Source organism: Chanos chanos, chromosome 16, assembly GCF_902362185.1.
Source record: "Chanos chanos chromosome 16, fChaCha1.1, whole genome shotgun sequence".
NCBI classification, from domain to species: Eukaryota; Metazoa; Chordata; class Actinopteri; order Gonorynchiformes; family Chanidae; genus Chanos; species Chanos chanos.
This window is the reverse complement of record NC_044510.1, coordinates 119,285-146,641: the sequence shown is the minus strand read 5'-3', so window position 1 is coordinate 146,641 and position 27,357 is coordinate 119,285. Positions and strand designations below refer to the sequence as shown.

Genomic DNA, 27,357 nt, shown 5'->3' with positions numbered 1-27,357 from the left:
TCATGCCTGTGGTGTAGGAGGACATGTCTTACTCATGCCTGTGGTGTAGGAGGACATGTCTTACCCATGCCTGTGGAGTAGGAGGACTTGTCTTACCCATGCCTGTGGTGTAGGAGGACATGTCTTACTCATGCCTGTGGTGTAGGAGGACATGTCTTACCCATGCCTGTGGTGTAGGAGGACATGTCTTACTCATGCCTGTGGTGTAGGAGGACATGTCTTACCCATGCCTGTGGTGTAGGAGGACTTGTCTTACCCATGCCTGTGGAGTAGGAGGACTTGTCTTACCCATGCCTGTGGAGTAGGAGGACATGTCTTACCCATGCCTGTGGTGTAGGAGGACATGTCTTACCCATGCCTGTGGTGTAGGAGGACTTGTCTTACCCATGCCTGTGGTGTAGGAGGACATGTCTTACCCATGCCTGTGGTGTAGGAGGACATGTCTTACCCATGCCTGTGGTGTAGGAGGACTTGTCTTACCCATGCCTGTGGAGTAGGAGGACTTGTCTTACCCATGCCTGTGGTGTAGGAGGACATGTCTTACCCATGCCTGTGGTGTAGGAGGACATGTCTTACCCATGCTAGCCAGCAGTCCTGTGATGGCCTGAACATCAGCTCCAGCAAAAATGTCGGACACGGAGTTGACAACAGGCAGACACATTGTGTGGACCCTGATTCTTCTCTCACCTGCAAACCCACAAATTCACTCTGCAGTTAAACATTCACTCCCTCACTGGCACACTGCACAAATTCACTCCACAGTTAAACATTCACTTTAGGGGTCGACCAATATGTTTTTTTCAGGGCCGAATCGATATCGATTATTAGCAATCAAGGAGACCGATAACCAATATTTGGAACCGATATACATTTGCAGTAAAAACGAAAATCTTGGTGTCAAAATTTAGAATAACACAAACTCCAACGCAAAACTTAATTGAAATGCCTTTAAGCATATGTTTAATTAAAAGAGAACTTTTCAACATTATCTTAAAACAAAAAGTGCAGAGAGCCCCCAGCAGCATCTCTTATAAAGCTAACTTATAAATTAAATAAGCAAATAAATAAATAAATAGAAGTGACTGTTCAACTCTGACAACTCTACACCATCTATGCAGTCCGTGTATGGATTAACACAAGCCTTACATGCAGTTCCATTACGTCTAAAGTCTTTAACAACAATATCCTGCACCTCTCTACCAGAAACAGAGTCAGAGACAGCTACAGGACACGCTTCAGTAACCGTAACGTCACTGGTAGTCGTGGGTTGAGACAGAGTATGACCGGCTGTAGTAAGTGTTGTGCAAGAAAATACGTAATAGCTTATCAGTTTTTTCACTCAGTTGGCTAAATTACAGATCAGCAAATGAACTTGTTGACGTTCACTATCACATTCAAGTTAAGTCTACGAAACTCAACAGTAGCTTACGTTACTATGACCATCTGCTCCGTATGAAATGGAAAAACACCAACTCATACAGGCGAGTAATGTTACGTTTGCTAAAATAAGTTCGGTTGCAGAGGCACCAATGTTAATCAAAGATGCAGCTATCGCTACATACATAAACTCTATTATCTCATTATAGTTAACTGTATCTCACTGCAACAAAGTGCATTATTTAGGCATGTTCTGTGCAACTGGGAAACTGGGGTTTTTGCAGCCTCAGAGTAGAGGATTATGATGTTTATTGTAACATCTGCTGCCTCACCTTCGCGACACAGCCCCCAGTCTACAAATGCGTTTCTCTGTGTGGCACAGTAGCTTTCAGAGTTGACAGGCTTTTACTCGTGACGTATAACCAATCAGATAGTGCTGTGGGCGGGACATTGCTCTAGACCACATAGTGGTGACTACAGACAGAGGCAGCTGGATCAGAGCCAAAGTAGCACTTTTTAAAATGTATTTATTTTACCAGCAATCGGATAAAAAAAAAAAAGATACAGATAATGGGAAAAATGCTGAATATCAGCTCCGATAACCGGCCTGGCCAATAATCGGTCGACCCCTAATCCACTCTCTAACTGCTTAACTGTATCTTTCATATGAAAGACACAAGCTGTAGTACCTTTGCTGGATGTGTAGAGCAAAGCGGCTTGGAAAGACACCACCTGCATGTCTAACAAATTCTCTTCAATGCACATCTGGACAGCAAAGCCTGCATCTGGATTTATGTTAGGCAGGGACAGCAGGTCCGTGGAACGCACAAAGAAATTCCCATGGAAGGTGTGTATAGATAGACCTAAGGAAAACACAAAAGCATCAACAGATTTATCTTTAATTTACTAATCTAACACAATATTATGTTGGGGTGAGTTTATACTTCAGGGAAAAACTATTTCACTGGCAAACGCAACAATCCCCAAATACCCACAGTAATGTTTTGTTATGTTCAAATCCCAAACAAATGTTGAAATTCTCAAGACATGCATCTGGTATCTAGATCAGTAGATGGGTTCGTTTCTATGAAAGAAAGTGCAAACGTGCACGGGGTTGGTGGACTTGCTTTAGGGGGATGTGCTTTATAGGCACAGGATCACGGTCTCACACCTTTAGTGCAGCGTATCCTCATCACTGCTTCGAATCCAATCTTGCGGGTGAGGTATCTCTTCAGGTCTTTCTGGAAGCGCTCTGTCTGGGCTGGGTTGTGCTGATTATGGTAGGAGGGGTAGTAATAAATGCTTCCCGCAGAGTACCTGGATATGCCACCTGCAAATCACACACGCACGCACACACGCACACACGCACACGCACACACGCACACACGCACACGCGCGCACACGCACACGCACACGCACACGCACACGCACACGCACACACACACACACACACACACACACAGGGCATTTAAGTCAGCACTCACATGCAAGTCTCCAGCTGAACTTAAACCAACACTGATCAAACCCAGAGGCCAGGAATCCAGCGATTCATTCAAACCAAGAGGCCAGGAATCCAGCAATTCACTCAAACCAAGAGGCCAGGAATCCAGCGATTTCATTCAAACCAAGAGGCCAGGAATCCAGCGATTTCATTCAAAAATGTGTTCAGAAGTGACACAACTGAATAAGAACTCTCTTCAAATGCTCAACACGGAAAGAGCCCCAAATAAATCCAGGCTAATTCATAAAGGCCTCCTCAGGGGGTCCATGGGCAACTCTTATTGTCTAAGACCCTAAACTCTAAACCCTGAACCCCAAACCATGGGACATTCTGCAAGATGTCAGAGAGATAGGATCTGTGGGCATTTATTCCAAATCAACTGAAAACTTACCTGATTATGCTGGCTTTCCAAATTTAGCAGTGTTTTACACTGGGATATTTTAGTCCTTTACTGTTTGTACGACATGTTCCCATTGTCCAGCTGTCACTATACATGACTTTTTTTTCCCTATTTCACTGTGTTTTTAAAGAATCATGTATTTTACTCTGTTCTGAAGGCATGTGAGTCAGAAAGCTTCTACAGAAATAAATACTCTCATGTAAATAAAATCACCAGTCCATATTACACAGAGCGCCAAAGAGAGCACCAACTGCAAAATCACCAGTCCATATTACACAGAGCGCCAAAGAGAGCACCAACTGCAAAATCACCAGTCCATATTACACAGAGCGCCAAAGAGAGCACCAACTGCAAAATCACCAGTCTGCAGCAGAATCAAGTTTCACGCTTGATTTTTAACCCCTGTGTTTTATTTTGAGCAGATGGTGCTGTTTTTTTGCTGTAACAGTTGAAACACTGCTTTTGGTGGCCACTCTACACAAATGAATAATGTTAAAAAAAAATGTTACACCTGCTGACAATGCAAGGTAAAGGCCATGGTGGAGATGACAATAACTCACCCAGGGAGGCAAGATCACAGTACTGGGCACTCAGCAGGAACAGGTCCACTGCCACCTGCTGGCCGGAGCAGTCCAAGGCCAGTTTCTTATAGAAATCCGTGGCAGGAGAGAGGTGTGGAACATCCTTACATTCACCACAAAGAGAGACAGCATGAACACCAAGCCTACTGGACTGGACTAACAGTGTTATATTCTCACTGGTAAGTTTTCACGAGCAATCAGTAAAACTTTAGGGCCAGGGCCTTCGCACCTTCGCTGATGCTCTCTGATTGGGATCTTCCCTGGGTTTGAGCGCCCCCATGCCCACAGTGGGCAGCTGGCTCTGAAACACTGACACTCGGCCACCGGTGGGCGACATGAGCTTAAAGGCTGCCTGCAGGGCGGGTCCCAGGGCGGACTGGGTCTCCATCGTCTTACTGAACATCTGGGGCAAACTCTTCAGGAGATCCTGCACCAGCTAGACAAACAGAGCAACACAGCAAACAGGAGTAAACAGATCTGTGTGTAATGGCAGTGATGATGTCATGGAGACTGACACACAGTTTGAGTACCAGACATTTTCTGTTCCTTTTTTTCTGCTGTCCTTCTCTTTGAAAAGGTGTTATAAACAGATGCAGGGAATCAAACAGAGGATGGCAGAGAAGTGGTGTTTAGTGATATACAAAGCTCTTACCTCTTTGCATTCGTTGAGATTTACTAAAAGGCTGTCTGGTGTTGGTAAAAAGACATCTAAGGGGGAAAAAAAACACACCAGAGTCATAAACAAAATGAAGAACATGTAGACTCAGAGTGACCAGTATAATCAATAAACATAAATAATAATAATAATAATAATAATAATAATAATAATAATAATAATAATAATAAAACACATACTCCTCTTGACAGGGCAATTACTCACATCTGTCTCATCAACACACCTTGAGGCATGCCCACCGATGCCAGAACAAAATTAATATACTAGGCAACCCCTGAACATCTGTGCAACTTGGAAGGGAAGGAATGAACCTGTCTGAATTTGCAGTGAACAAGACCACTGGCATACAAAGCAATTTCACAAGTTATTATCTGATTAATAACGTCACTCATGTCCCCATAGCCTGTGAATTCCACTGACAAATGGCTCTTTGCGCAAAACGTCAGACACTGAGGGAAAGCGAGACATGTTTCATAATACGGACTTTAAAGGCTGTCACTGTGAGACTGCAACTGTCCAGACGGCCTTCCCCCAACAAGCCACGCCCACAATCCTCAATTATTACTTCAGTTCCCTCAGCCGTCAACAAAGCTGCGGGGAGCCCAACACAGACACTGCCGCAACCTATACATGATCAAAACTACATTAATCAACGCCACACTATGAGGCAGCCACAAAGTAACCACAGAACTAATTCTAGGTGTCCTGTTACTCTGTCCATCATAGCAACAGGAGCACATCTCTCAGGGACTACCATAGAGAAGTGATTACTGGGATACTGGGATAACACAACCGAATCTGCTCACTGTAAAATCACCCTATACAGCATGAGCAAGTAGTTTTGTCAAGAACAGACCACGGAGAATCCAGAGGTGGACACAACGGCTGGACTGCAGTGCATGAACCCCTAACTACAAATGACTATGTGTGTGTAGTATAGAGAGAGCATGCAGAGCTCTACTGGGCAGTGGGAATAAAGTCATTTGGTCAGATGTTTCCCTCTATTCTGAGGGTAGAGCAGGAGAGAAGATGAGCGTATGTGTGTGGAGCATGCCAAAGAAACCTGTAGGCACTGGCCTTTGTCTCACATGCCTCTATTACGGCGTGGGTCGCATTTTCTGCTGCAGATTAGGAACTCTACACCTCTGAGAGGAAACAGTAAATGTCATTATACACAAGGCTTCTCTGAGTGGTCACATCCTATAGCAAAGCATTTCTACACAGATGGGAGTGGTCTCCTCCAGTACGACTACAGCATCTCACACAGGGAATGAGAGCTGCCTGTGTGGAGGGTTTGACGAGCATTAGTGAACAGTGCAAACCATACACCAGGCCTCTGAGAAACCAGATCTAATGGGAAACTGTGGAGCAGTGCCTGAGACACCATCTACCACCACCATCCAAAAAAGGTTCTTACAGTCTCCACTCCAAAGCACACTGGGACTTATCTGCTGGCCTGAGGTGGCCAAAGACCACACACTGGCATTTTCTCCAACAGTGCCGTTTGTAAGTTCAGTTTCATTAACATCAACACCCAGAAACTTAAAAATGAGCCACTCACGGCGAGTTCAGCTCCATGTTCCTTTACTGTCTGTTTTCATTCATGAGCACAGCCGGGATCTTAACACATCCTGGGCAGTGTGTTCAGCCAGCCCATGCTAATGACAGCGTGTTCAGTCGTCACATGCTAATGACAGTGTGTTCAGCCAGCCCATGCTAATGACAGTGTGTTCAGCCAGCCCATGCTAATGACAGCGTGTTCAGCCAGCCCATGCTAATGACAGTGTGTTCAGCCAGCCCATGCTAATATAACGGCATATTTTATTTGATTTTTTTTCAGTCTTTGTGTCTGTCACATGGGTATTAGGGGTGTTGGCTTGGGGGTCTGGTTGTTTGCATGGGGAGTGCCAGAAGAAATTTGCTTGAATTACTATTTAAAAAAACAAACAAAAAAACAAAAACACACACACACACAAACCCCCATTAAAATTGTATTCAAAGACATACCCTTATGGCTTTGTGTGTATATTCACACAGAGATCTGAAGCATTAGCTCACCTTCAATATCAGAGACAATGAGCATTTGTGGCTGAGACAGCCCCTCCTGCAGGTTATAGAAGTGAATATTGCTGTCAAACGTGATGAAGCCAATCTTTGTCCTCGCATCACCAGGAAGCCTGTTCGACAGAGCAGCTCAGTTAGGCTGGCAGTTACTGGGCATTTTCTGCAACACTTGGTCTCATAATCACTGGTTAACACTGAGCTGGGATGAACTGAAGTTGTACGGAGAACTCCCTCTACTGGCTTTTACTCCCTTTTGACTTATTAGACCCTCTATAGAAGTATCAGTCAGTAAAACAAGACAAGAGAGCTCATCCCTCTAACTTACGAGTTGAGGTTCTCAAGCAGCGACTGACAGAGCACGTCGATGTATCCGGTTTCCACTGCGTTGTGAGACACGTCAAGCACAAACAGGTAAACAGCAGGCTGGGGTGGGCGGAGCTAAAGGTCAGAGACATTTATGCTTTTAGTGAAATCTCAACAGTTTGGAAAACTTGTCTTGCAAGACAGAAATATCTGCAGTTAAAACAAATAACATCTCAAACTTACAGCAGACATGAGCCAAATTACCTTCAATATAAAAATGTGAAACTGCTCAGAATGTGTTACATTTACAGTCTGGAGCTTGAAACCACTGAGGTTTGGAAAACTGTCTTCCATTAGCTCAGCTATGTGAGAAACTGTGAAGAATCCTGTACAGACAGATTACCATGTATTCTGATGGTGCGATGAACTCAATGGTGGCGTTCTGAACCTCAGGTCTTTTGTGAGGTTCTCCATATGATCTGCTGACAGGGTTATACATAAACTCCTCCGGCACTGCACAGAGTCAAACACAGTTTACCATTAGACAACCACAAGCCAACTGACAGACACTGATCAGAAATACTACTGCAAGACCAATCCAATCAACGAGAAATATTACTGCAAGACCAATCAATCCAAACGACCACTGGCCACACAGATGGACATCTGTTTTTAAAGGTGGGACAGGGAAGAAACTGCTCCTCAAATCAAATTTGGATCCAGTAAAGGCTGAGGTCAAAGAGGGTCTGTTACACTCACCATCATTGACCCGGTAACACAGGTTGCATTTCCATCTTCTCTGGTCCAGGAAGGACACAAACGGGTTGATGTAGGTTCTACAGGACCGACACCGAACTATGGTGCTAGACGTGACCACAGGCAGCTGCTGTAAATGGCAGTGTGAGGAAGACATTCAAAACCAAGCTGGATGACTCAAAACTCAACGGACAGAGTGAAGCAGCGCATTATAAACCACAGCATACAGTGGTTGGCACAAGTCAAGGGCCTCAAAACCCAGTCCTGGAGGGCCATGGTCCTGAGCTTTTTCCTGTCAACCAACTAAACACAATCTCTGATCAGCTGAGGAGCGTGCACACCTGTTTCCAAGGTGAAAATCAACAGGCATCTAAACAAAAACCAGCAGGACCCTGACCCCCCAGGACCAGATTTTGATACATGTGGCATAAGTACTGCTCTAAAGACATTTTCTACGTTCAGAGCCCAGGGGGCTACCACACACACTCTTCCTCCACACAAATCCATAGTGCCGTGGGATTAGGTACACTCCATGGAGACGTACAGGCATTTCATTAACCATGCACGCTGCACAGCTGACATGGTCTGTGTCAGGTGTGTCAGTGAACTGGCTGATAGACTGGACAGGAGGATCTTACTGAGAGATCTTTAAAGGGATGCAGAAGCAAGCCGAGAGGAAGCTTGGCTTTGTTCAGCAGCGACTGCGTCTGTGGGATGCTGGTCAGTGTGCAGCGAAAGACCCTGGGGGAGGTAACATTCTTAAATAAGTTATTGTATCAACAAAAGGCCTAACAGATTTACTTGGTCTTACACTTTTTTGCTGTTCTTACAGGAGTAGTAACTTCATCATCAGAGAGACAAACTGTGGGTGCCTATATAGACTCAGCTATAGGAGCTCTCACGGTTCACACCTTTGATCAAACCAACGGTCAGATCAAACCAGAGAGTTTGGATTTGTAGATAAAAACATACAATATGATGAATTTTAGCGAACTATTTAAACCGACAATTTAAAAAAAATACATCAATTCCATTTTTATTTGACTATAATCACACAGAGATCAGGATTTTGGCGGTGAACCTGACTGGAAGACTCAGCTCAGTAGTCACACACACACACACACACTCTGGGCTGTACTCACTCAGGGCTGCAGTTGACTTTCTGCAGGTCCTGTGGCAGGCAGGGAGTGGGGGCAGGAACAGGCCCTGGGGGAAGGAGATTACGCTCCTGGAGGAGATTAACCACCTTTAATGCCTCGGGGGTCTGAGACTGCAGACTTAACGCCGCTAAAGACGGACTCAGCTGGGCCGGCCCTGAGGACAGCTGGACATAGAAAATAGCAATCGTAAGCATAAGAGAAGCCGGATTCACCTGACACCATCTTCATTACAGACAGTCTCTGTCCAGCAGAGAGAGCTAGGAGACATGTTTATCAAAGCCAGACCTCTAAAAGAATGTCAAAACCTCAGCAGAGCTCTCAACCAAGTCCACAGAATTCATGAGACATTGCTCTTGAAAATGGTAGCTTTAAATCGGGCATAAATTGGGTGCTTGTAAGCAGGGTCCAAAATTAGAACCAACCACTCGCCAAGTCCGAGTAAAAATTTATGCTGGCGAATAAAATAAAGGAGGTCAGTCTCCACTGGCGAGTGGCTGAAATAGGGCTACTTCACCACAAACTCTCATCACTACAACACACAATCTGATTGACTCGCACTGCCCACTGTCACTACAGTTCCACACAAAAGACGTTGAAATTTAAGTCATACTTGGTTGTGTATGATATGCAGCACTGCCAGCAGACAGCCATAAGAGTAATTTTGAGCATTTTGAGCATGTGGAGTTGAGTACACACTAGGGATGGTCATTTTGAGCATGTGGAGTTGAGTACACACTAGGGATGGTCATTTTGAGCATGTGGAGTTGAGTACACACTAGGGATGGTCATTTTGAGCATGTGGAGTTGAGTACACACTAGGGATGGTCATTTTGAGCATGTGGAGTTGAGTACACACTAGGGATGGTAAGATACACAGATTCGCACCACCAGAAAAGTTCACAATGCGATTACCCCAATTTAAAAAGTGCATCAGATACAATTTGGGACGAACTCTGGATGCATTGTTTCTAATATCTTTGCATCGGAAAAATCCTATTTACATGTAATTACTAGTAGAGGCCCTATGTCTTTATTATTTAGAAATGTAACCAATAATTTGTGACCAATAATTTTATATTTAGATTGATTCCTCCTCTCTCAACTGTTTCTCAAGTGCACTCTCTCACCTCCACTGTTGTCAGCGGCCAATTCTCCTCAAGTCTCTCTGCCCAGTCTCATAAAAATGGGACTTTTTTAGTTTATTTATGATTTGCTGTCTGCTTAAGAAGAACCAGAGAAATAAAGTCAAACTGTCTGAACCATACTGAACTGCAGAGCATCATATTCTTTTAGACCGCATCGTATCGCATCGTATCGTATCGCATCGCATTGCATCACGGTTTACCAGCCATTGGCAGATAAACAAAAAAGTTCAATTTGGACCCTGCTTGTGAGGACAAGTTAAGTTAAAAGCGTTTACACATGACTCCAGTAAAAACCAGTCGACACTGTGTCAGTGCGGTGTTCTGGGAGGGGAGTGTGAGAGTTACAGCCCCTGTGGGCTGACAGACTAATACACCAATGAGTGCTGTGGTACCTGCTGGTACTGTTGTGGTGCTGAGCTGTAAGGCTGCGTAGGTCCGGGCATGGGCGGGGCCCTGGGTGCTGAGGGCGTGCTCTGGTATCCAGGCGGCAGGGATGGGTAGGAGGTACCGACTGGATGAGAAGGATAATGGCCGACTGCAGGAAACATGAGCAATGAGATCAGTAAAAACCCAGAGATAAAATACACATTTGTCCAAAATACAGAGTGTGGAATTTTGTCTCAGTAAAAATGACTCACCTGCTTGTTGGTTTGCACTCTCCAGGTTATCAAAGCTGTTAGGGACCTGAGCAGCATCAACTGGTGTGGTGGTTTGTTGAACTCCTGCCAAGGTCAAAGGTCAAATGTTAAAAAGATGAGACTCAAAACCAGTGAGGTGAGACGGAGGCTCGTTGTAACGCAAAGACTGAACTTAACATGAAAGTACAGATTAAAAAACAGAATCTCATCACACAGTCCCACACAGATAATGCATATGGCCATGTGTTGATCCACCAAGACAAACAACAGGAGTCCACAAAAAACATGGTGAAGACAGGTAATGTGTGGTTTAAAACCTCTCACAGACTGACAGCTGGATGTTTAAACAGCCCGGCCACATACAGTATATCACATATCTCACAGTATGAACAGACAGAAATATGAAGGCAGCATTCACCACAAGGCTCCATCACTCCGCTGTTTCTCCACATCAGGCGGGAATGACCCACACCTTACCACACCCCAGTGTTTCCCACACGTTTCCCATACGGCAGCCCGCCACATACTGATTTTCAATTCTCTTATCATTACTTTTTTACGATTTAAAATGGGTAAAATCCTGTATCACTGTAGAGCTGCGTGCAGCGCATTGACTGGCTTAGCCCTTTCTCTCTCTCTCTCTCTCTCACTCTCTCTCTCACTCTCTAACTCACTCCTTCTCTCACAATCACACTGACAACGCAGGCGTCCGTGAAGAGCCCCTCCTCTCCGTGCACATGCAAAACACCATCCTGCTCGGGAGGAAGGACTGTTGTTGTGGCAGAGCTGTTTAAATCAATCCCGAGTCCATGAACGGTTAATATCATGTTCGGAACTGATGCATTCAAGTTAACTCTGATAATTTAGTCGAACTATGTTCTTAACACAACACTGTCAATCACAGAGACCCAACTCTTCAAATAAGTTATTAACAAGCATGCAAGGAGCCTAGCTAGTAAGGATATCTAAACTAACGTTAGAACACAGCTGGGCTGCTAGCACGCTGTACATAGCTGCTAGTCAATATCGACTGCTCCTGGATAACATTAGAGTTAATTCTTTAATTTTGACACTGAATGCTTGCTCCCTAAATCCAGATGAATATTGAAAAATATTTTCTGAGACACAAAAGGGCTAGTCCTGAGGAGATGCAAAGACAGGAATTAGCAAAACAGAGTTAGAAACTTAAGAAACCACAGGTGGGAGAGCTGACCAGTCCGACCAGTGTGATTAAATATCCGATTAATTGGTTTCTAATATTACCCATATGACAGGGCATTGGAATATTTTTCAGAAAGCCCTGTAAAATAAGATGTTCAAAGGGCGCCGTGGAGCAGTCACTTAAAGTGTTAACTTAAAGCACAGTCACTTTTTTCAGTTATTCGACACAAACCGTATATATATTTTGTTATTGTACAGGTGTCTAAATAAAGTACTTTACAATTAAAACATTTGAAGTGGAGCATCTTATTGTGTTGTTAGCATAGTATTATTAAATAACTGATTTACGAAATCATCTGTACGCCCCCCCACCACATATATAATCTAATTCTGTGGGAAACGCTGACACCCCCTACAGTGACCACACCCCCACAGTGACCACACCTCCTCCACACTCACACACTTACAAGAGAGAAACAGAACTGTAAGGTGAAAACTATACACGGATCATATACACGGAACAAATGAGGAACTCAAAAGCTTGTGACTTGATAATCTGGAAAAGCGAATGGAATAACAATCCGTTACCTTCATTTGGGGGGGCCAGGGGGGGAGGTGGCGTGGCGGTGCCTGGCGGGACCACTGGAGGGGGGGTGGGTCTGATGCCTGGCGGGACTACTGGAGGGGGGGTGGGTCTGATGCCTGGAGGGGGCCCTGCCATGGGTGGAGGTCCATACAGTCCTCGGCCTGGCTGCTGGATTGGTGGTGGGGGCACAGTGTTCACTGGATGAGGGCCTGCTGAAATTCAAAGAAGAGACATTACAAACTGATCTTATTCTATATCAGTGTGTGTATTGTCCATATTACGCCTTCTAACTCAAATTTTGCTTTTTTTTCTTCAGTCATCTCTGAGTTTGTGTTTCAAAGCTTCATGAGAATTCACGTGCGTTCCCTCACACACCACACTGACTGGGAAACTGGCCGTCACAGAAATGACAGGCACTCTATCACTCTCATTCACACCTGATTGGGGATCTCAATGGGCCAGCCACGTTTACGGCTGGCAGTTTCAGTTTGAAATCTGAATGTCCTTTGAATTTTAAGGTTTCTGTAAGTTTCTTAATATTGTTGGAATTACACAGACTCAATAAGCACATGCCACCCCAGTCCAGCTATTCCCAACTAAACCTCCCAGTCAGCTCTCACACACAGGCCTGTCATGGACACACACTAGCTGCCAGTCAGCTCTCACACACAGGCCTGTCATGGACACACACTAGCTGCCAGTCAGCTCTCACACACAGGCCTGTCATGGACACACACTAGCTGCCAGTCAGCTCTCACACACAGGCCTGTCATGGACACACACTAGCTGCCAGTCATGGACGTGTCAGCACACTTGCGAGATGACACAGATCGTCTAACGGTCCACTTTCAAAACCTCAGTGCAATGTATAATGTGTGTGTATACCGTGCCATCGGGTCCATGCAATCAGAGCTCCTCTGCCATTAGCCTTTGATAAAACGACACATTTAATCCAGCCCTAAGCTCAGTCCTCTCACAGAGACCGCAGGACACACAGTGGGAATAGGAACACTGGCTGCGTTTCCTCAAAACCAACTAAACCACTGAAACAGCTTTCACATTTTCAAAAGCACCAATAACATAAAATGTTCAAATTTCAATTGAATTGAAAACTGCACAAAATTTATACATTAGGTCTTAAGCTGGACAATGCCCAATTAGGAAGTTAGTGGGCAGACACATTTATACTGAGCAAAAAACAACTGAAACTCACTCTCTCACTGAAGACCAGATCCCAAACTTAGCATAAATGAGGCCATATCAGGAAGACAGATTCACACCAAGCCATTAGTAGCTAAACCACACCTCACTGGCAGGTCTGAAACATACTGCGAATGGGGAGTAACACATGTGTAAGTGGAGTATAGAGGTCCTTAAGCTGGTAACAGTACAGTCTCTGGGAGTGCTATAGTGTGAATCTGTGTCTCTGACTAGAGACAAAGAACTACTGTTACTTACAGATTTCACACTAAACACCCTTATTTTACACACTGCAACAGGGAATATCAATGCTCTCCCATTAACACGCTTGCCTTCAGAGAAAGAACACACAACCCTTCCATAGCCACAGTGTGGCCTGCAAAAAAAAGACAACAAAAAGATGGCATTAAGACTTCCATAAACTCGCACGACAAGATCACACGGATTTCATTCTTTTAAATGCTCAGAAGCAGTAGCCTATATTCTTACCTCTCTTCTAACAAGGTGGGATCTCAAAGTCATGCATCTAAATGGAAATCCTGCTTTTCAGTAATACACTGCAAGACTCCTGTGGAGGAAGCAGGGCACTGGGCAGAGTAGTTTGGCCCTCGTGTGTTTTCTGTCCTTTGGTTTTGTTCAGAGGTTTATAAATTAGATTGAGCACGCAGAGTGAAAAACGAGGTGGTGTGTGGACCCCAATGTGGGCCCTGTATGGGTCGGCAGGACAACCGGCCGCACTGAACCCTCAGAGCAGACTGATGAATGGTTTAAGCAGCTTTACTGAGAGATATGAACATGACGGCATCTGAGCGGGTTCCTATGAAATCAAAGCTGCACTGAAGCTGAGAGCACAGTTTTCAGAACTCATACCCATCTCTCTCAGGGAGACCCGATGTCAAGACATATCAGGGACTCCTGTTCATTAGAATGTACGACACTGTCAGAAAGGTTCTGAAACACTATTGGAGTGGTAAGCGGTCAGAAAACTTTGGCTGAATTCCAGCCAAAAGATAAGTTACCACATTGCTCTCTGTCTGGGCCTAGGGGGCAATGTTCACTTCCAACATCAGCTGGGAAGAATGTTCTCGCCCCCTCCTGCAGGAGGACTTCCATTAACACTCAAAGACTAAAGAGAGCAAACACCACCCAACTCAGAACACAGACACCCCCTCTGCCCTGACTGAACCTGCACTCCTCTGGCAGATCACTGGAGGAAAAACATTTCTTTATGTAATGTCTCATGTTTTCTCACCGTCAATGAGACAATAACTATAGAAACTACCCAGATCTCTCTTTTCCTAATCAGGCCTCTTTATTGGGGCGAGCCCTCCTGTGTTCAGACACCAGCTGACAGTGGCAGTCCACACATATGACTTACAGAATCCTCATTCAATGGGCTATCACACAGCCAGTCACAATTGAACCAATGACAGTACTCCATTACTGCTAAGGAAACAGAGCAAAGACTAGGCCATAGCCTGCACTGACCAGGACTGTTCTCTCACTCATTTGCCAAACGTTTACCATTAAACCAAAATTTACCTCTGTTATATCAATAACTCATTCACTGCAGGGGCTCAGTTCCAAATGAACGTGTCTCCAGTGCTGACTGACATGCACCCACTGAGGAGACATTAACATCCATCGCATTAAAGCAGATCTGATAAAGTCTGTTTTAGACTACTGGCTGCCAGAAGTCTGTTTGTTGTGGAAGAAATGAAATTTTGCCCAGTTTAACTCAGTAGGAGGGCATGTATTCTAGGAAGTCTTTAAGTGGAGATAACTGAGGTCCAGTTCACCTCATTCTCTGACAGCTGTTACCTCTCTGTGCTGCAGCTTCAGTCTGTGACATCAGAGAACTCGATGTGTTAACACATCGAGTCTTCATGCTATTTATTTAACAGCATTAAACTGCATGAAATTTTGTTCTAACTGATTTTCTGTGATTCAGGTTTGTGGTTGGTCACAGGCGTATACCAACACACAGCGGTTTGCTACATACCGCAGAGCTGTGGGTGTGGTCTCAGTACTGTGATGCCTGATGCAAATGCCACATGGAGTTTGCCGGCTGAGAGGCTTTACCTGTACTTTGTAAGAGTGAAACTATACACTGAAAAAAAGAAGCAAGACCTATGAGAGGACCTAAACTCAGAGGACTGTACGCAGGTGAGAAACACATTATAACTGGTCCGCAGTTTAACACGTTATGTTAACCTTTGTCCAGGGGAAAATCACTACGTTCACAACATGAACTGGACACAAGTCCCATTCCTGAGAGTTTGGTTAAAATACTGTACAGACCAAGTCAGCTACTGCTCTGGATACTCAACGTGGTGATCCAGAAACTTCTAAATGAGAACTGAAATGAGAGACTGTTACAGTGGCGGTTACTCTGATACTGTTACAGTGTATTGAGTCTGATGGTCAGTTATTGTGAATAATTTCTAAGCTCACAGCTCTGGGATATTGAGTTATTCTGCATAACTGTGACTGATAAGGTCCAATGTGGTTATGGTTACAGCTTAAGTCTTATAGTGGCGTTTGGCAGAATATACACTCAAATTTTTAAACACACATAAACGAACTAATAAACCTATATATTATCTTACAATTACTTAAACCATCAGCCTTACACAACACTGATCCACTGTTACTTTGAGGACAAGCTGAAAGGCTGTATATATCCAGGCCTGAATCTTCAGAGTCAAACAGCAGGACATTACAGTAAACAGGCTGTTAACACACCATGGCGGTCCAGTCCTGACGTTACAGTGTGACTGTGCCTGAGAGCGGACTGGTTAAGTGACCATTCCCTGTCATCTGTTAGACACTGAGACACAGCGGGTGTGATGGCTGAGCATGTGTACTGCATGCATGTGTGTGCAGAGCTGTGCTGTACCTGGCTGGCTGTAGTTACTGAGGGACACAGGTGTCAGTGGTGGTCCTGGCGGGTGTGAGGCACAGTGGAAGACAGGGGGAGCAGCAGGGGGACCACTGAAGCCCACTGAGGGTTGGTTTGGCACTGAGCATGGAGCAGAGGACAGGTGGTTTCCTTGCAGAGGTGGGGTCTCCATGGGAGGAGGCCTTGCAGAGGGCCCAGGCTGCTGCTGTGGAAAGCTGTGGTACGGGCTGTTGGCCATCACAGGAGGGGAGGGCGAGCTCTGAGAGGGAGGGGCCAGAGGCATTCTGTGATTGAGTCCTGTGGGCGAGGGGGACGTGATTGGCTGCTGCGGGGCCAGCAGGGGCCTGGCTGCCATGGGCACTCCAGCAGGACTCTGGTATGAGCTGACTGGAGGAGCAGGCTGGTAGTGCCCAGAGTTGTAGAGAACTGGTGCAGGCTGTAGGGGGGCTTTGGCCTGCATTGGGTTGGAGTAGGGATGTTGGGCTGCCATGCTGTAGCCTTGAGGAGTCTGGGGCTGAAGACTTGCAGGGTTTGGTGAAGGACCTGAAGATTACAACAATAACAAGTGAGTGACACCTGTATGACCACACAGCAATGACGCAAAACTGCGAAAAGAAGATTTCTAAATTAATGTATCATAATTAAAGTTAGAAATAGGTCTTTCAGTAACAGGAACAAAGCAAAGCAATTAGCATTCATGGGCAGTACACAACAACTGGGCCTGAGAGACTAACAGCCATGAGCTTCTGAGCATCACTGGAGGAACAGGGAATGTTTGCACAAACATATCTGTTTGTGTATCACAGACATGAAAGTGTCAAAGATGAGCAGTTGTAGCTGTGAAATCTTGGGTATCAGACTGCAAGCTGCCTGCACATGATTAATATCAGTCCAAAAGGTCAAGTAATATTTTCTCCACTGTGCTCCACTTCTCTGAAGATTTTAGGAAATAACAGAAAAGGCCAGGAAATATTACCTTACACCCACTGCTGTGGACAGAATTTAGTACAGTGCTTGCTAAAAAATTATTTTTTGGATTCTGAATACCAGAGAAAGTAGAAAAACTGCCAGCAAAAAAATTTACCAGAGGTCAACGGCTATGTTCATGTCGCAGTGTAAATGCTGTAGGTTTGTCTTGAATTCAAAACTCTTTCTAGTTCTCTGCAGAGTTCAAAGGCCCACCAATTGCTGGTATTTTCATGCCTTTGAGATGTTAGATAAAACAAGCAGAGCAATCAAAAGTGAACTTAATCAGCGGTAAGTAAAAGGTCAGTGCAACGATCGAATGACTGTCCTTTTGTGTGATATTGTCTATTCTGAGTCGTTTAAACAAATCGTTGTTTCACGCAGAAACATACTGGAATAATTGACATTTAGCGCCTAAATCTTCAGAGTAAAGAAATGATCCAGAAATTTATTTTGGAGGAAGAAGCCATCGGAAATAAGTTAACAAAGTGGTACAAACAAGTACGAAAAATAAAAGCATATGACATAAAAAGCGCAGGATGTTTATATCTGTATAAACGGTGACAGCACAAAGTATCGGCTGAACAGAGTATAGCCAGCGCAGCTGTATGACTCCAATGTGCCACATGTACACTGATTGGTGCCAAGAAGAATCAAACAGGGTTAATTTCCCCGTTAGTTTTGTTTTCTAGTGACTGACCGAGCTATGTACCCCATGAGTCAAACTACAATAACTTGACATCAACGAGACTAACCACAAGAACTTAGAAACGTATACCCAAGTTATCGACCTATGACCTATCTTTTGGTCGAAGCAATTCACTCCAGTCTGCTTCTACGTATAGGCTATTCATTAAAGATAAGCGAAGCAAAATAACAAATTCATAGCTATTTTTTCATTGCTAACGACATACACAACTCAACTGTCAATACAGTAGACTGTTTGTGTTGATTCATTATCAGGTGGTCATGTTAATCTTGACGACCCGTGGAAATTCCTTGGAAACATTACATCGATGCGAGGTTACGTTAATCGCTAGCTAAAGGCAAGAAAACATAGCTGACCAGGAAAAGTCGCTTCGGTCTCGTACCGTATGAGTTAAATCAACTGAGCCAGTTGACAGGTCCATTCTCTGTGGGTCACGACATTTTAATGTATTAACGATGTGGCCATCGCACTATCCCAGTAATGTACAACTTGTCATGATACTGCCAACAACAACTAAATTTGTCAGTCATCGAATGCAAACGCACTGTAACAAACCAGATGACCACGGCTGCGGGCAAGCTTACTAGTTACCTTTTCACTGACCCGTAATCCTCTCAATTACCTAACCAGCTAGCAAAGCTCGCTAGTAACGTTGCGTCATATCCATTTCAAAGTTGGAATGACGCGAACGCTTCACTAATTTGGAACTCAATAAGCAAAGCACCTGACCACTATTAACCAACTCTCCAACTACAGGATTATTTACGCACTCAACGCGATGTATTTCGGCGGTCTTCACGATAGAGAGTTAACCCTGAAAAGTTGGGATTACAGTTATGACTCTAACTTTGTTTGCTAGGGTTAATCTAGCCGTACTTGTTGGACTTGGAACACTACGATAATTGCTAACCTTGGTTAATCAAGATGATTAACCTGCGGCACACATGATAGTTATTTGCAGAGAGTGATAGTTACTCACCATTAGCATAAGTCAGTCCATCAGCTCCGTTCTGAGTGCTGAAACCACTATTTGACATCTTGAAATAGACACCAGGATCAAATTTAGAGGTGCTTCGCAGGCAAATTACTATTGCTACTTAGCTAGCTAGCAAGCAAGCAAGCTAACCTAAATATGACAGTGGCGTTTAATTTAGCCAGCCAGCTAACTTGTAATGTAATTAGCCAACAATAAAGAGACGTTTTTTGACGAGACGATTTTGTCACGGATCCCGACTCCGTGGTTTAAAAAGTTATTTCTGTAACTTTTTTCACAGTCACAGGACCATGGCTAAGACGATTTACTTCCTTAGGTTCCAGGCCCTAAAGACAATCCTGAGACACTTCGTTCACAGGAAGTTCGGATTGCCTAGGATAAACGTATAAACGTCCTGAAGCATGCGCACTTAGTACACGTGGCATTTCCTGTGTTGAGCCCCTTTCAAGCGTACTAGAAACATGTAGATTTGTATGTGTACTTATCATATAAATTTGATTTTATAGAGCAGTCGAGAAATATCTGATTGATTTTTATGTCATAAATTCCATAATACATTCCCAGTATGCCATGGTCATAACCACATTAAATGTCCTGATAAAAACTCTGCTGTGTCTAACGACCAAACTTCGCTAGTGCTCTGGTTCGGTAGAGGACGTGATTTAAGTGGTTTTCCTGCAATCTGTATCATCCACAAAAGTGCAACAGATGTATTGTTTCACATTCCTTGGTTGAACGAAGCCCAAAAAGTGATTTATATCCGTTTACCATTTGCGTACGTAGCAGTAGCCTGTGTAGCTTCGAACTGCAACGTAATCGCAAATTGTATCCTATCGGAAAGGTTTGACAGCAACAGAAAGAGGAAACGACTGGGCAGGACCAAGAGAGTCAGTCGGCCATTGCTGTGTGTCGTGGCTCTACAACCAAACACGAAGGCAGAGAGGAAACCGTAAACCGAAGTGTACCGATTCAACGGTAGAGAGTTTTTATTGTTTCAAGGAGAAAGTCACGCTGTCGCTTCTTTTGCTAGCTGGTAGAAGGTATGTATTTTCTAAAACGCACTGTGATTTTGTCACCCCATTTGATGGTTTGTGATTTTAGAGGGCCATGGCAGCTGTGTTGCTACCGAGTTAGCCGATTGGTTATGCTAAGTGTTAGAAAGGAAGCCTCAACCTACTTGTGTAACCGCGAGGCTTAATTTCTCCATCTTTTTGTTATAGATGTTACAGTAATTGAGCTCCCATGTGTTCCCAAAGCACGGCTTGGTCATGGAGGATGTGTAGTTTCAGCTGTAGGAAAATGGTTGGCATTTTATTTGTCTTCTGAGAGCATTAGCAACCGGTTGCTGGTTAGTATGCTAACAGTCTTTCGCTTGAGTGACACGTAGTGATGAATACATCCTAAACTCATTTTTTGTCAGTTCTTGGGAACCCCTACTCACTCAGAAAATGTAACATAGTATAGTAACTAGAGTGTCTCTCTAAATCTATAAAATGTGCTCTTTCAGGTAGTTAAATATGCAGTTTGAGTAGACCGTCACATAACTGTCAGCTCTTCCTTGGGGTTAATGTTGAACATTTATCTAGATCTGGTCAGCGCTGAAGCATCAATAACTGCGCTGCTGTACGGGTCGAATATTACAGATACTTATTACTCCTAGTTCTTAACAATCTAGCTGAAATAAGAGTTAGCAGAACAATTTTCTCTTTGTAAAGTACCTTTTAACATGAAATGGGATTGGTCAATCGTATTTATAAGTTGTTTATATGCGCATTTCTAAGCTATCTTAAGTTTGAGAGTTCTGGAATTTTGAGCGTTAGGAACGAATAGAATTGTGTGTGAAGTAATATATTTGTGCTATGCTCAGACAGTAAGTCACTTCAGCTTTGAATATACACTTTCATCTTCCACTGTAGATTGCAAACTTGATCTAAACCAGACTCACAAGCAAAAGTATATTTTGAAAGGAATTATTTTGAAAAGAGTTATCCAGTTTGATGATTAAGAGAACCTTTTTGTCAGTCAGGTGGTTCATTAAAATCATTAATCACAGTAATTCTCTGAAGAGTGGGATGGATAATTGAACCACAGGCTTTTGCTACCCATGAAATCAAACATTTTATTGTTTTATTATTATTATTATTATTATTATTATTATTATTATAAGTCTTGCTCTTTTAAACTTGAAATATTGCTCTTGAAAGTGTGAGTAACATTGTGTGGACTAGTAATGTAGTGGGTCATGCTATGGTCATAGCAAATGGGCAAATTCTTTTTACCAGGGTTGGGTCTATCTAAAGCTAGAAAACATTCCTCAACTCAACTCTATTGAGAATAACCTGTTATAAAGTGTGACGCATTATAAAGACAGTGAAACTCTGGTATCCAGCACACCATGCTTAGTTTTTATATGACTAATTGGGCCAACAGTTTTTCACAGCTGTTACTGTTTATAGGCCACCACTACAGAAAATGTAATTTGAACGGGCATTGAGTGGGCATGACCAGTTAGTGCCAGCAAGCTAGGGCTACCCTGTATCTTTAGCTTTTTGGCACAAAGAGGCACCTCTCCCGGCTGGCTGGATGTTTAGGGCTCAAACATGCTTTTCAAAGTGCTGCGGTGCAGGTTAGCCTGATCACGTCATGTGGGGATCTTCCCGTGAGGGCACGTGGTTGGAGCAGACAGAGAGCGCTGCTGACGTGGTGCTCAGCTGCATTTGCATGTTCTTGACCTTTGCCTGCCGTATACTTTAGCCCAGTGACTGTTCGCAGGTTGTGTAATTAGAGCCACAGGTCGAGCTGATACCTTTTAGCACTATGGCAACCAGTGGCCAGGATTAATAGTAGTGAGGAGCCAGGTCTATTGATTAGTCATGCAGTGTTTTGAGATAGTGGCTTGCTGTCATTTGAATGAAATAGTATTTACTCATCAAGGATGAGTCAGGCTGAGGAGTCTCGTGCCTTGACTCTCAGTCATACAGCAGCGGTCTAAGGTTTCACCCAAACACTGCAAGTTTCACTTTTTATAATGTTCTTATTGTGTGTTACTATTTGTCTTGAAGAAAAACATGACAGTGTTTTGTTTAATAAATCTAGTTAAGTAGAAACGTTAATTCCTCTTAGGGTGTTAAGACACAATATCCATTTATTTGGTCATATCAGTAAAAGGAGCATTGGCTACATGCTAAAGCCTATTTACAACCCATGTTTAGTTGAGTTTAAGGCATTTCTTGATGTTATTGTAATGATTTATGATGATGGGGTAAAGAAAGTGATGTGAGATTGTGGACGTTTGCTTGGACTTAGTCAGATGACATCATCTGAAGCAAGATTATGCCAATCAGAAGAGCACTGATAGACAGTCTCTTATCATATGGGGCCAAGACGTTTCAGATAGGAAGTCCTGGCCTTCTTTCAGCTCTGTAACATCACGTTTCAGAGCAGGGGCTGAGTGACAAAGGGGTAATTGTGTAGAGTGAGTGTAAGCTTATCCACAGAGACATAAGCATTACTTTGCCAGAGCAGTGCAGAGCACCAGCACACAAGAGTGACAGCATACAAAGCAACTGTATGCTAATGAGTGGACCACTCAGTGTGTAGACTACTGTACCCTAAACACATGAATGGTTTCCCAGGGAGCCTGTGTTTCTAGCTGTGTCAAGCCAATCAGTCTGTTTTTTTAAGGCAGTCAGTAGGCTGTGGTGTGTAAGCTATGGCAAATCTGATGGTATTTAAAAGTAAATCAATTCTTGAAAATACTTAAAATTACATTGCTAAACAAATGTGTAATTTAAATATATGTGATGTTTTCAATACAGTCAGATGATGGTAGTGTGATATGAATGACAGCACTGTTTGACCAATGACAGTAGAGTTTCCTTTAGAAGACAGTGAGGGAGGCAGCATTTTGACCCATCATGTTCAGTGATATGAATGATAGCACTGTTTGACCAATGACAGTAGAGTTTCCTTTAGAAGACAGTGAGGGAGGCAGCATTTCGACCCATCATGTTCAGGCTGACTTACGCAGGGGGGTTCATAAAGAGAGCAAAGTGATGGAGGAAAACAGATGCATTCATTGGTTTCGTATACAATGGACAGATTAAAGAGTCTTGGGGGGGGGGGGGGGGTCGCAGAATGTTCACTGTAGTATTCTAGGGATGCTTTGTTCAACCAAATCAGACATTTAATCATTTTTGAGATCATCCACACACTTGTTAATGAGGTCTTTTTAAACTGAAGATCTGTGTATTGGAGACCATGACGGTGACTGCTTTGGGAGAAGTCGTATGTAATGAGTATAGTACAGTAATCTTGTGGACTAGCAGCATGCTCAACTGAATGGAACCTTCTCGGCACTCTGTGTCACAGAGTACCTCCAGTCCTGTGGGTGTTGCTGTCACTTTATCAAATCTGAGAATATTTCTAAAATGAAATGAGTTTACACTTCATCTGAGTGTGAGCAGAGAGAACTTGGGTTCCTTTGAAAGCCTTACTCTCAGTTTTATTTTGTTTTAGTGTTCTTGACAAGAATGTTCCCAACCCCCATTTTTGTGACTTTAGTTTGATCTGTTGCTGTTGTCTGATGTTTGTCTACAATGCCTTTTACTATAGCGCCCCTATTTTAAAATGAATGAGAACAGTTCTGTAAGGTTTGGTCAGTCCCCTATGACGGTGCAGTCCTCTAAACACTCTTTTGTTTCTGTTTGGCAGATTCACCACCTCCGGATATGTCCTTCATATTTGATTGGATTTATAGTGGTTTCAGTAGTGTTCTCCAGTTTCTAGGTGAGTGCCTCTAACATATTGTCTTTTTACATCCATTCTTAAGAAACTGTCTTCATTTCATAGGCTCAATTTAGAACAAACAGACTCAATGTTTCCATAGCACCTCGCTCAGCTGACGTCCCTTTACGGTGCTGACAGCTCAGTGGAATGAATATAGGTTGAGTTTTTGGACGTCCCTCTTGTGGATGAAGGAGAGAACAGGCAGAGTGAAACTGTGACGTTAATCAGGCTGCCACTCCCTGTGCCCTCTGATTCCTCCTCACCGCGTCTCCAGTCATGAGTCGTCTGTGAAACTGTAGTCACCTCGCTCTCCCTGCTTGACTGCATATTTTCCTGTCAGGCGAGCTGGGACAGCTGTCTCTGGCTCTAACAGACCGAACAAAAACTGAATGTTTTTGACTGCACATAAGCCATAGAGGTCCATCAGCAAGAACAGCAAACCTCCATCAGTGCAGCACCAGGGACCGTAATTTTTTGTTTTGTCACTCGACCACGTTAAAAACGAGTGTGTTTGATTGAGAGGCATCTCAGCAGGATTCTTGATATTGGCTGACAAGAATCAGATATTCAGTTGTTTCAAGATGTGATTATATTAATGTGGTTTATCCAAAGAGTACCATAGTATGAAAGTCCGGGTGACTTAAGCAGAGCAGAAGAATTGCCCAAATGTGTTTTTATGGTTCTTGCTTTCTTTTTCAGGGCTATACAAGAAATCGGGTAAATTAGTATTTCTTGGCCTGGACAATGCTGGAAAAACCACATTACTCCACATGCTTAAAGATGACAGATTGGGACAGCATGTTCCAACCTTACACCCCAGTAAGTGCCATGGGTCTGACTGACAGGTTCAGTCTGCGAAACCACTCAGCTACGAAGTACATTTATCAATAATGTAATTATTGTGAAATGAAGTGTGACCCAGTGTGTGAAGACATATAAAGATGAAGTAAGAGGTGCCACCCTCTGGAGCCATACACAAAATTAAGGAAAAAGAACCTCATGCAGTTCTCGAGGCAGGGTATATATTGATAAATCATTTATTGAATGAATGATTTACTGAAATACACTGATGGATAGAGTGATTTTGACATATTAAAATGAACAAAGGCACAGTAAACTGTCATGTCTCCCTGCAGCCTCAGAAGAGCTTACAATCGCCGGAATGACCTTCACTACCTTCGACCTTGGCGGCCACGCGCAGGGTGTGTAGCTGTGTGCTGCCTTTTACTGTTTTGTACTGCCGTTGAGATGTAGGTCTGCAGTCACTAATTTAGCAGTCTTTCCTCACAGCACGAAGAGTGTGGAAAAACTACCTCCCTGCTATCAACGGCATAGTCTTCCTCGTGGACTGCGCAGACTACCCGAGGCTGAACGAGTCTAAAACAGAGCTAGATGTGAGAACTTGTTTAGCTTGGAAAACAATATGTTATCAATAAAATAGCAGTGAAATGCTTGTCCTTTCTGTGGATGGGCAGTGTGTGAGTTTGTTTATCATGTGTTGTTTAATATGGTAGCATTTTAAAGCCATAAAGTCATAGTAATTGAGTTCTGTCCACAGGCGCTCATGACAGATGAGACCATCGGAAACGTGCCTATCCTGATCCTCGGGAACAAGATCGACAAACCAGAAGCTATTAGTGAGGAAAGACTACGTGAAATGTTTGGACTGTACGGCCAGACAACAGGCAAGGTGAAGAGCCCAGAGAAAGCCCAGCACGCACAACATGACCCTCTCCTCGCTTCACTCCTTACATATGGAAATATTTCTTTTTAAATGTTATTGTTAAATTGATAATAATCCTGATGTAATTGTAGGCCTTTAAAATGGTAATGTAGAGGGAGGGATCCCGGTTATAAACACAGCTAATGCACTTTATTCTCTGTAGGGCAACATCCCTCTGAAGGAGCTGAACACGAGACCCTTGGAGGTTTTTATGTGCAGTGTTCTGAAGAGACAGGGGTATGGTGAAGGCTTTCGCTGGCTCTCCCAGTACATCGACTAGAGGCCCAGCTGCCCAGGGCTGCGGGATGAGCTGTCCATCACACACCACACACATGTGGTGTCATGTTTGGCCTGCCTCACTTTTCTGAAAGAAAAACAAACAAACAAACAAACAAACAGTACAACTCGAATCCAATAGACTGTTATTGGGTGAACATTCGGTCAAACAGGTTTTTTTTTTTTTTTGGTCCTTCACATTCTTTTTGAGAGAATTCCATAGCATTTACCCTGCAGATACATTAAGCCCAGCCTTATTGAACCTTTCTATTTTTTTTTATAGTAATTTTTTTTTCCTGTTTCCGTTGACATAAAAATACCTGTAAATGCCTAATGGTGTAAGCCCCTGCAGTTCAGACAGCGAGAGATTGAAGACTAGTGTTTATATCCATTGCAGTACACCTGTCTTAAAACAGGAAACACCTGTGACTCCTATCTCATCATGGTTTGTTTTTCTGTTGATTTCTCTTCACATGTCATTCTTGCTTTATGTGGCCAGAAACAGCTTTTCTGGGAAGGATTTTCTGTAGCTGCATGCTCTCTCGTCACTAAACAGTCTAATCCTGACTCTAAAACTTGACCTTAGGTTAGAAAATTGATCACGGTTTCAAAAATGCAATTCATATACAACCCATGAAAAACTGTAAAATGAACTGCCATAGTAGACATTTTTGAGTTCATTCCTAAGCTCTCTTTAACTGACTACAGACTCCACAGATCTCTAATGCTGATAGACGCTGCCTGACGCTGGAGATAGCTATTGCAATAAAGAGGGTAGAGAGTGAAACAGCAGGAGTTCATCAGTGCTCAGAACTGTCTCACACAGTGGCAGCCAGGCATGCTCATACAAACCCATTTATTGTCATATTGAAATGTGGATAACAAGAAAACACTGTGTAGTCAGGAGGAGATGCAGTTTGTGTTTCTGGTGTATGCAGGTGACTATGTGTAAGATAAGCCATTTTTTGGGGGTGAACGTCAGATCAAACTTTGGTGGACCAACACAGGGACTCAGTGTGTTAGAGTCGATTAAAAGCGCAGAATACTCCACAAACAGGAAGAAATAAAGGAAATGAACCGTGTGTGATGAATAACATACACTGGTTTTTATAAGCGTTTCTCCAGAGTAGCTCTTGATTTCTTTAATGTGCATTACAAAATAACTATTATGCATGCCTTGTTCTTTGATTACTTTTTTTTTAATGAACACGTACATGACGTAGAGTCAAAATTCCAAAACAAGGGATCAAATGCCAAATTAATGTGTAGGAGTTGAGAGCAATCTTCTAGAATCTTCTTCAGAACGAAACATAATGGAATGGCACATACAGTAATGCAGTTTTTTTTTCTGTTCTGTCCCTCTGTCATCTGTCAGTCCATGAGCTGTTCCATTAAGGGAGATGTTGTTGTTTGCATCATAAATTGTAATAAATGTTTGCAATTAAAACAGA

The 27,357-nt window shown here is 43.4% G+C and overlaps 2 protein-coding genes across 3 annotated transcripts in view; one reads left to right on the top strand and one right to left on the bottom strand.

Moving 5' to 3' along the window:
• The window catches only part of sec24a (SEC24 homolog A, COPII coat complex component), a 29,236-nt gene extending 9,789 nt beyond the window's left edge, over nucleotides 1-19,447 (bottom strand). The window contains exons 1-17 of one of the 2 annotated variants that reach the window (XM_030793215.1): nucleotides 19,105-19,447; nucleotides 16,448-16,993; nucleotides 12,351-12,560; nucleotides 10,602-10,685; nucleotides 10,356-10,498; nucleotides 8,801-8,982; nucleotides 8,297-8,399; nucleotides 7,662-7,788; nucleotides 7,306-7,415; nucleotides 6,925-7,037; nucleotides 6,594-6,712; nucleotides 4,512-4,567; nucleotides 4,089-4,295; nucleotides 3,839-3,962; nucleotides 2,549-2,707; nucleotides 2,067-2,240; nucleotides 577-687 (exon numbers count right to left, since the gene is read on the bottom strand). In XM_030793215.1, coding sequence (XP_030649075.1) covers nucleotides 577-687; nucleotides 2,067-2,240; nucleotides 2,549-2,707; nucleotides 3,839-3,962; nucleotides 4,089-4,295; nucleotides 4,512-4,567; nucleotides 6,594-6,712; nucleotides 6,925-7,037; nucleotides 7,306-7,415; nucleotides 7,662-7,788; nucleotides 8,297-8,399; nucleotides 8,801-8,982; nucleotides 10,356-10,498; nucleotides 10,602-10,685; nucleotides 12,351-12,560; nucleotides 16,448-16,993; nucleotides 19,105-19,162 — 2,626 coding nt within the window. In that variant the 5' untranslated portion in view covers nucleotides 19,163-19,447. The remainder of the gene's footprint in view (nucleotides 1-576; nucleotides 688-2,066; nucleotides 2,241-2,548; nucleotides 2,708-3,838; nucleotides 3,963-4,088; nucleotides 4,296-4,511; nucleotides 4,568-6,593; nucleotides 6,713-6,924; nucleotides 7,038-7,305; nucleotides 7,416-7,661; nucleotides 7,789-8,296; nucleotides 8,400-8,800; nucleotides 8,983-10,355; nucleotides 10,499-10,601; nucleotides 10,686-12,350; nucleotides 12,561-16,447; nucleotides 16,994-19,104) is intronic. The other variant, XM_030793216.1, reaches the window with a different exon arrangement.
• A 554-nt stretch (nucleotides 19,448-20,001) lies between these two features.
• On the top strand, nucleotides 20,002-27,357 carry sar1b (secretion associated, Ras related GTPase 1B). The gene is made up of 7 exons (XM_030793408.1): nucleotides 20,002-20,159; nucleotides 23,833-23,907; nucleotides 24,607-24,726; nucleotides 25,044-25,109; nucleotides 25,198-25,301; nucleotides 25,466-25,597; nucleotides 25,794-27,357. Exons 2-7 carry the CDS (start codon nucleotides 23,850-23,852, stop codon nucleotides 25,908-25,910), a joined length of 597 nt encoding a protein of 198 aa, XP_030649268.1. The 5' UTR covers nucleotides 20,002-20,159; nucleotides 23,833-23,849; the 3' UTR covers nucleotides 25,911-27,357.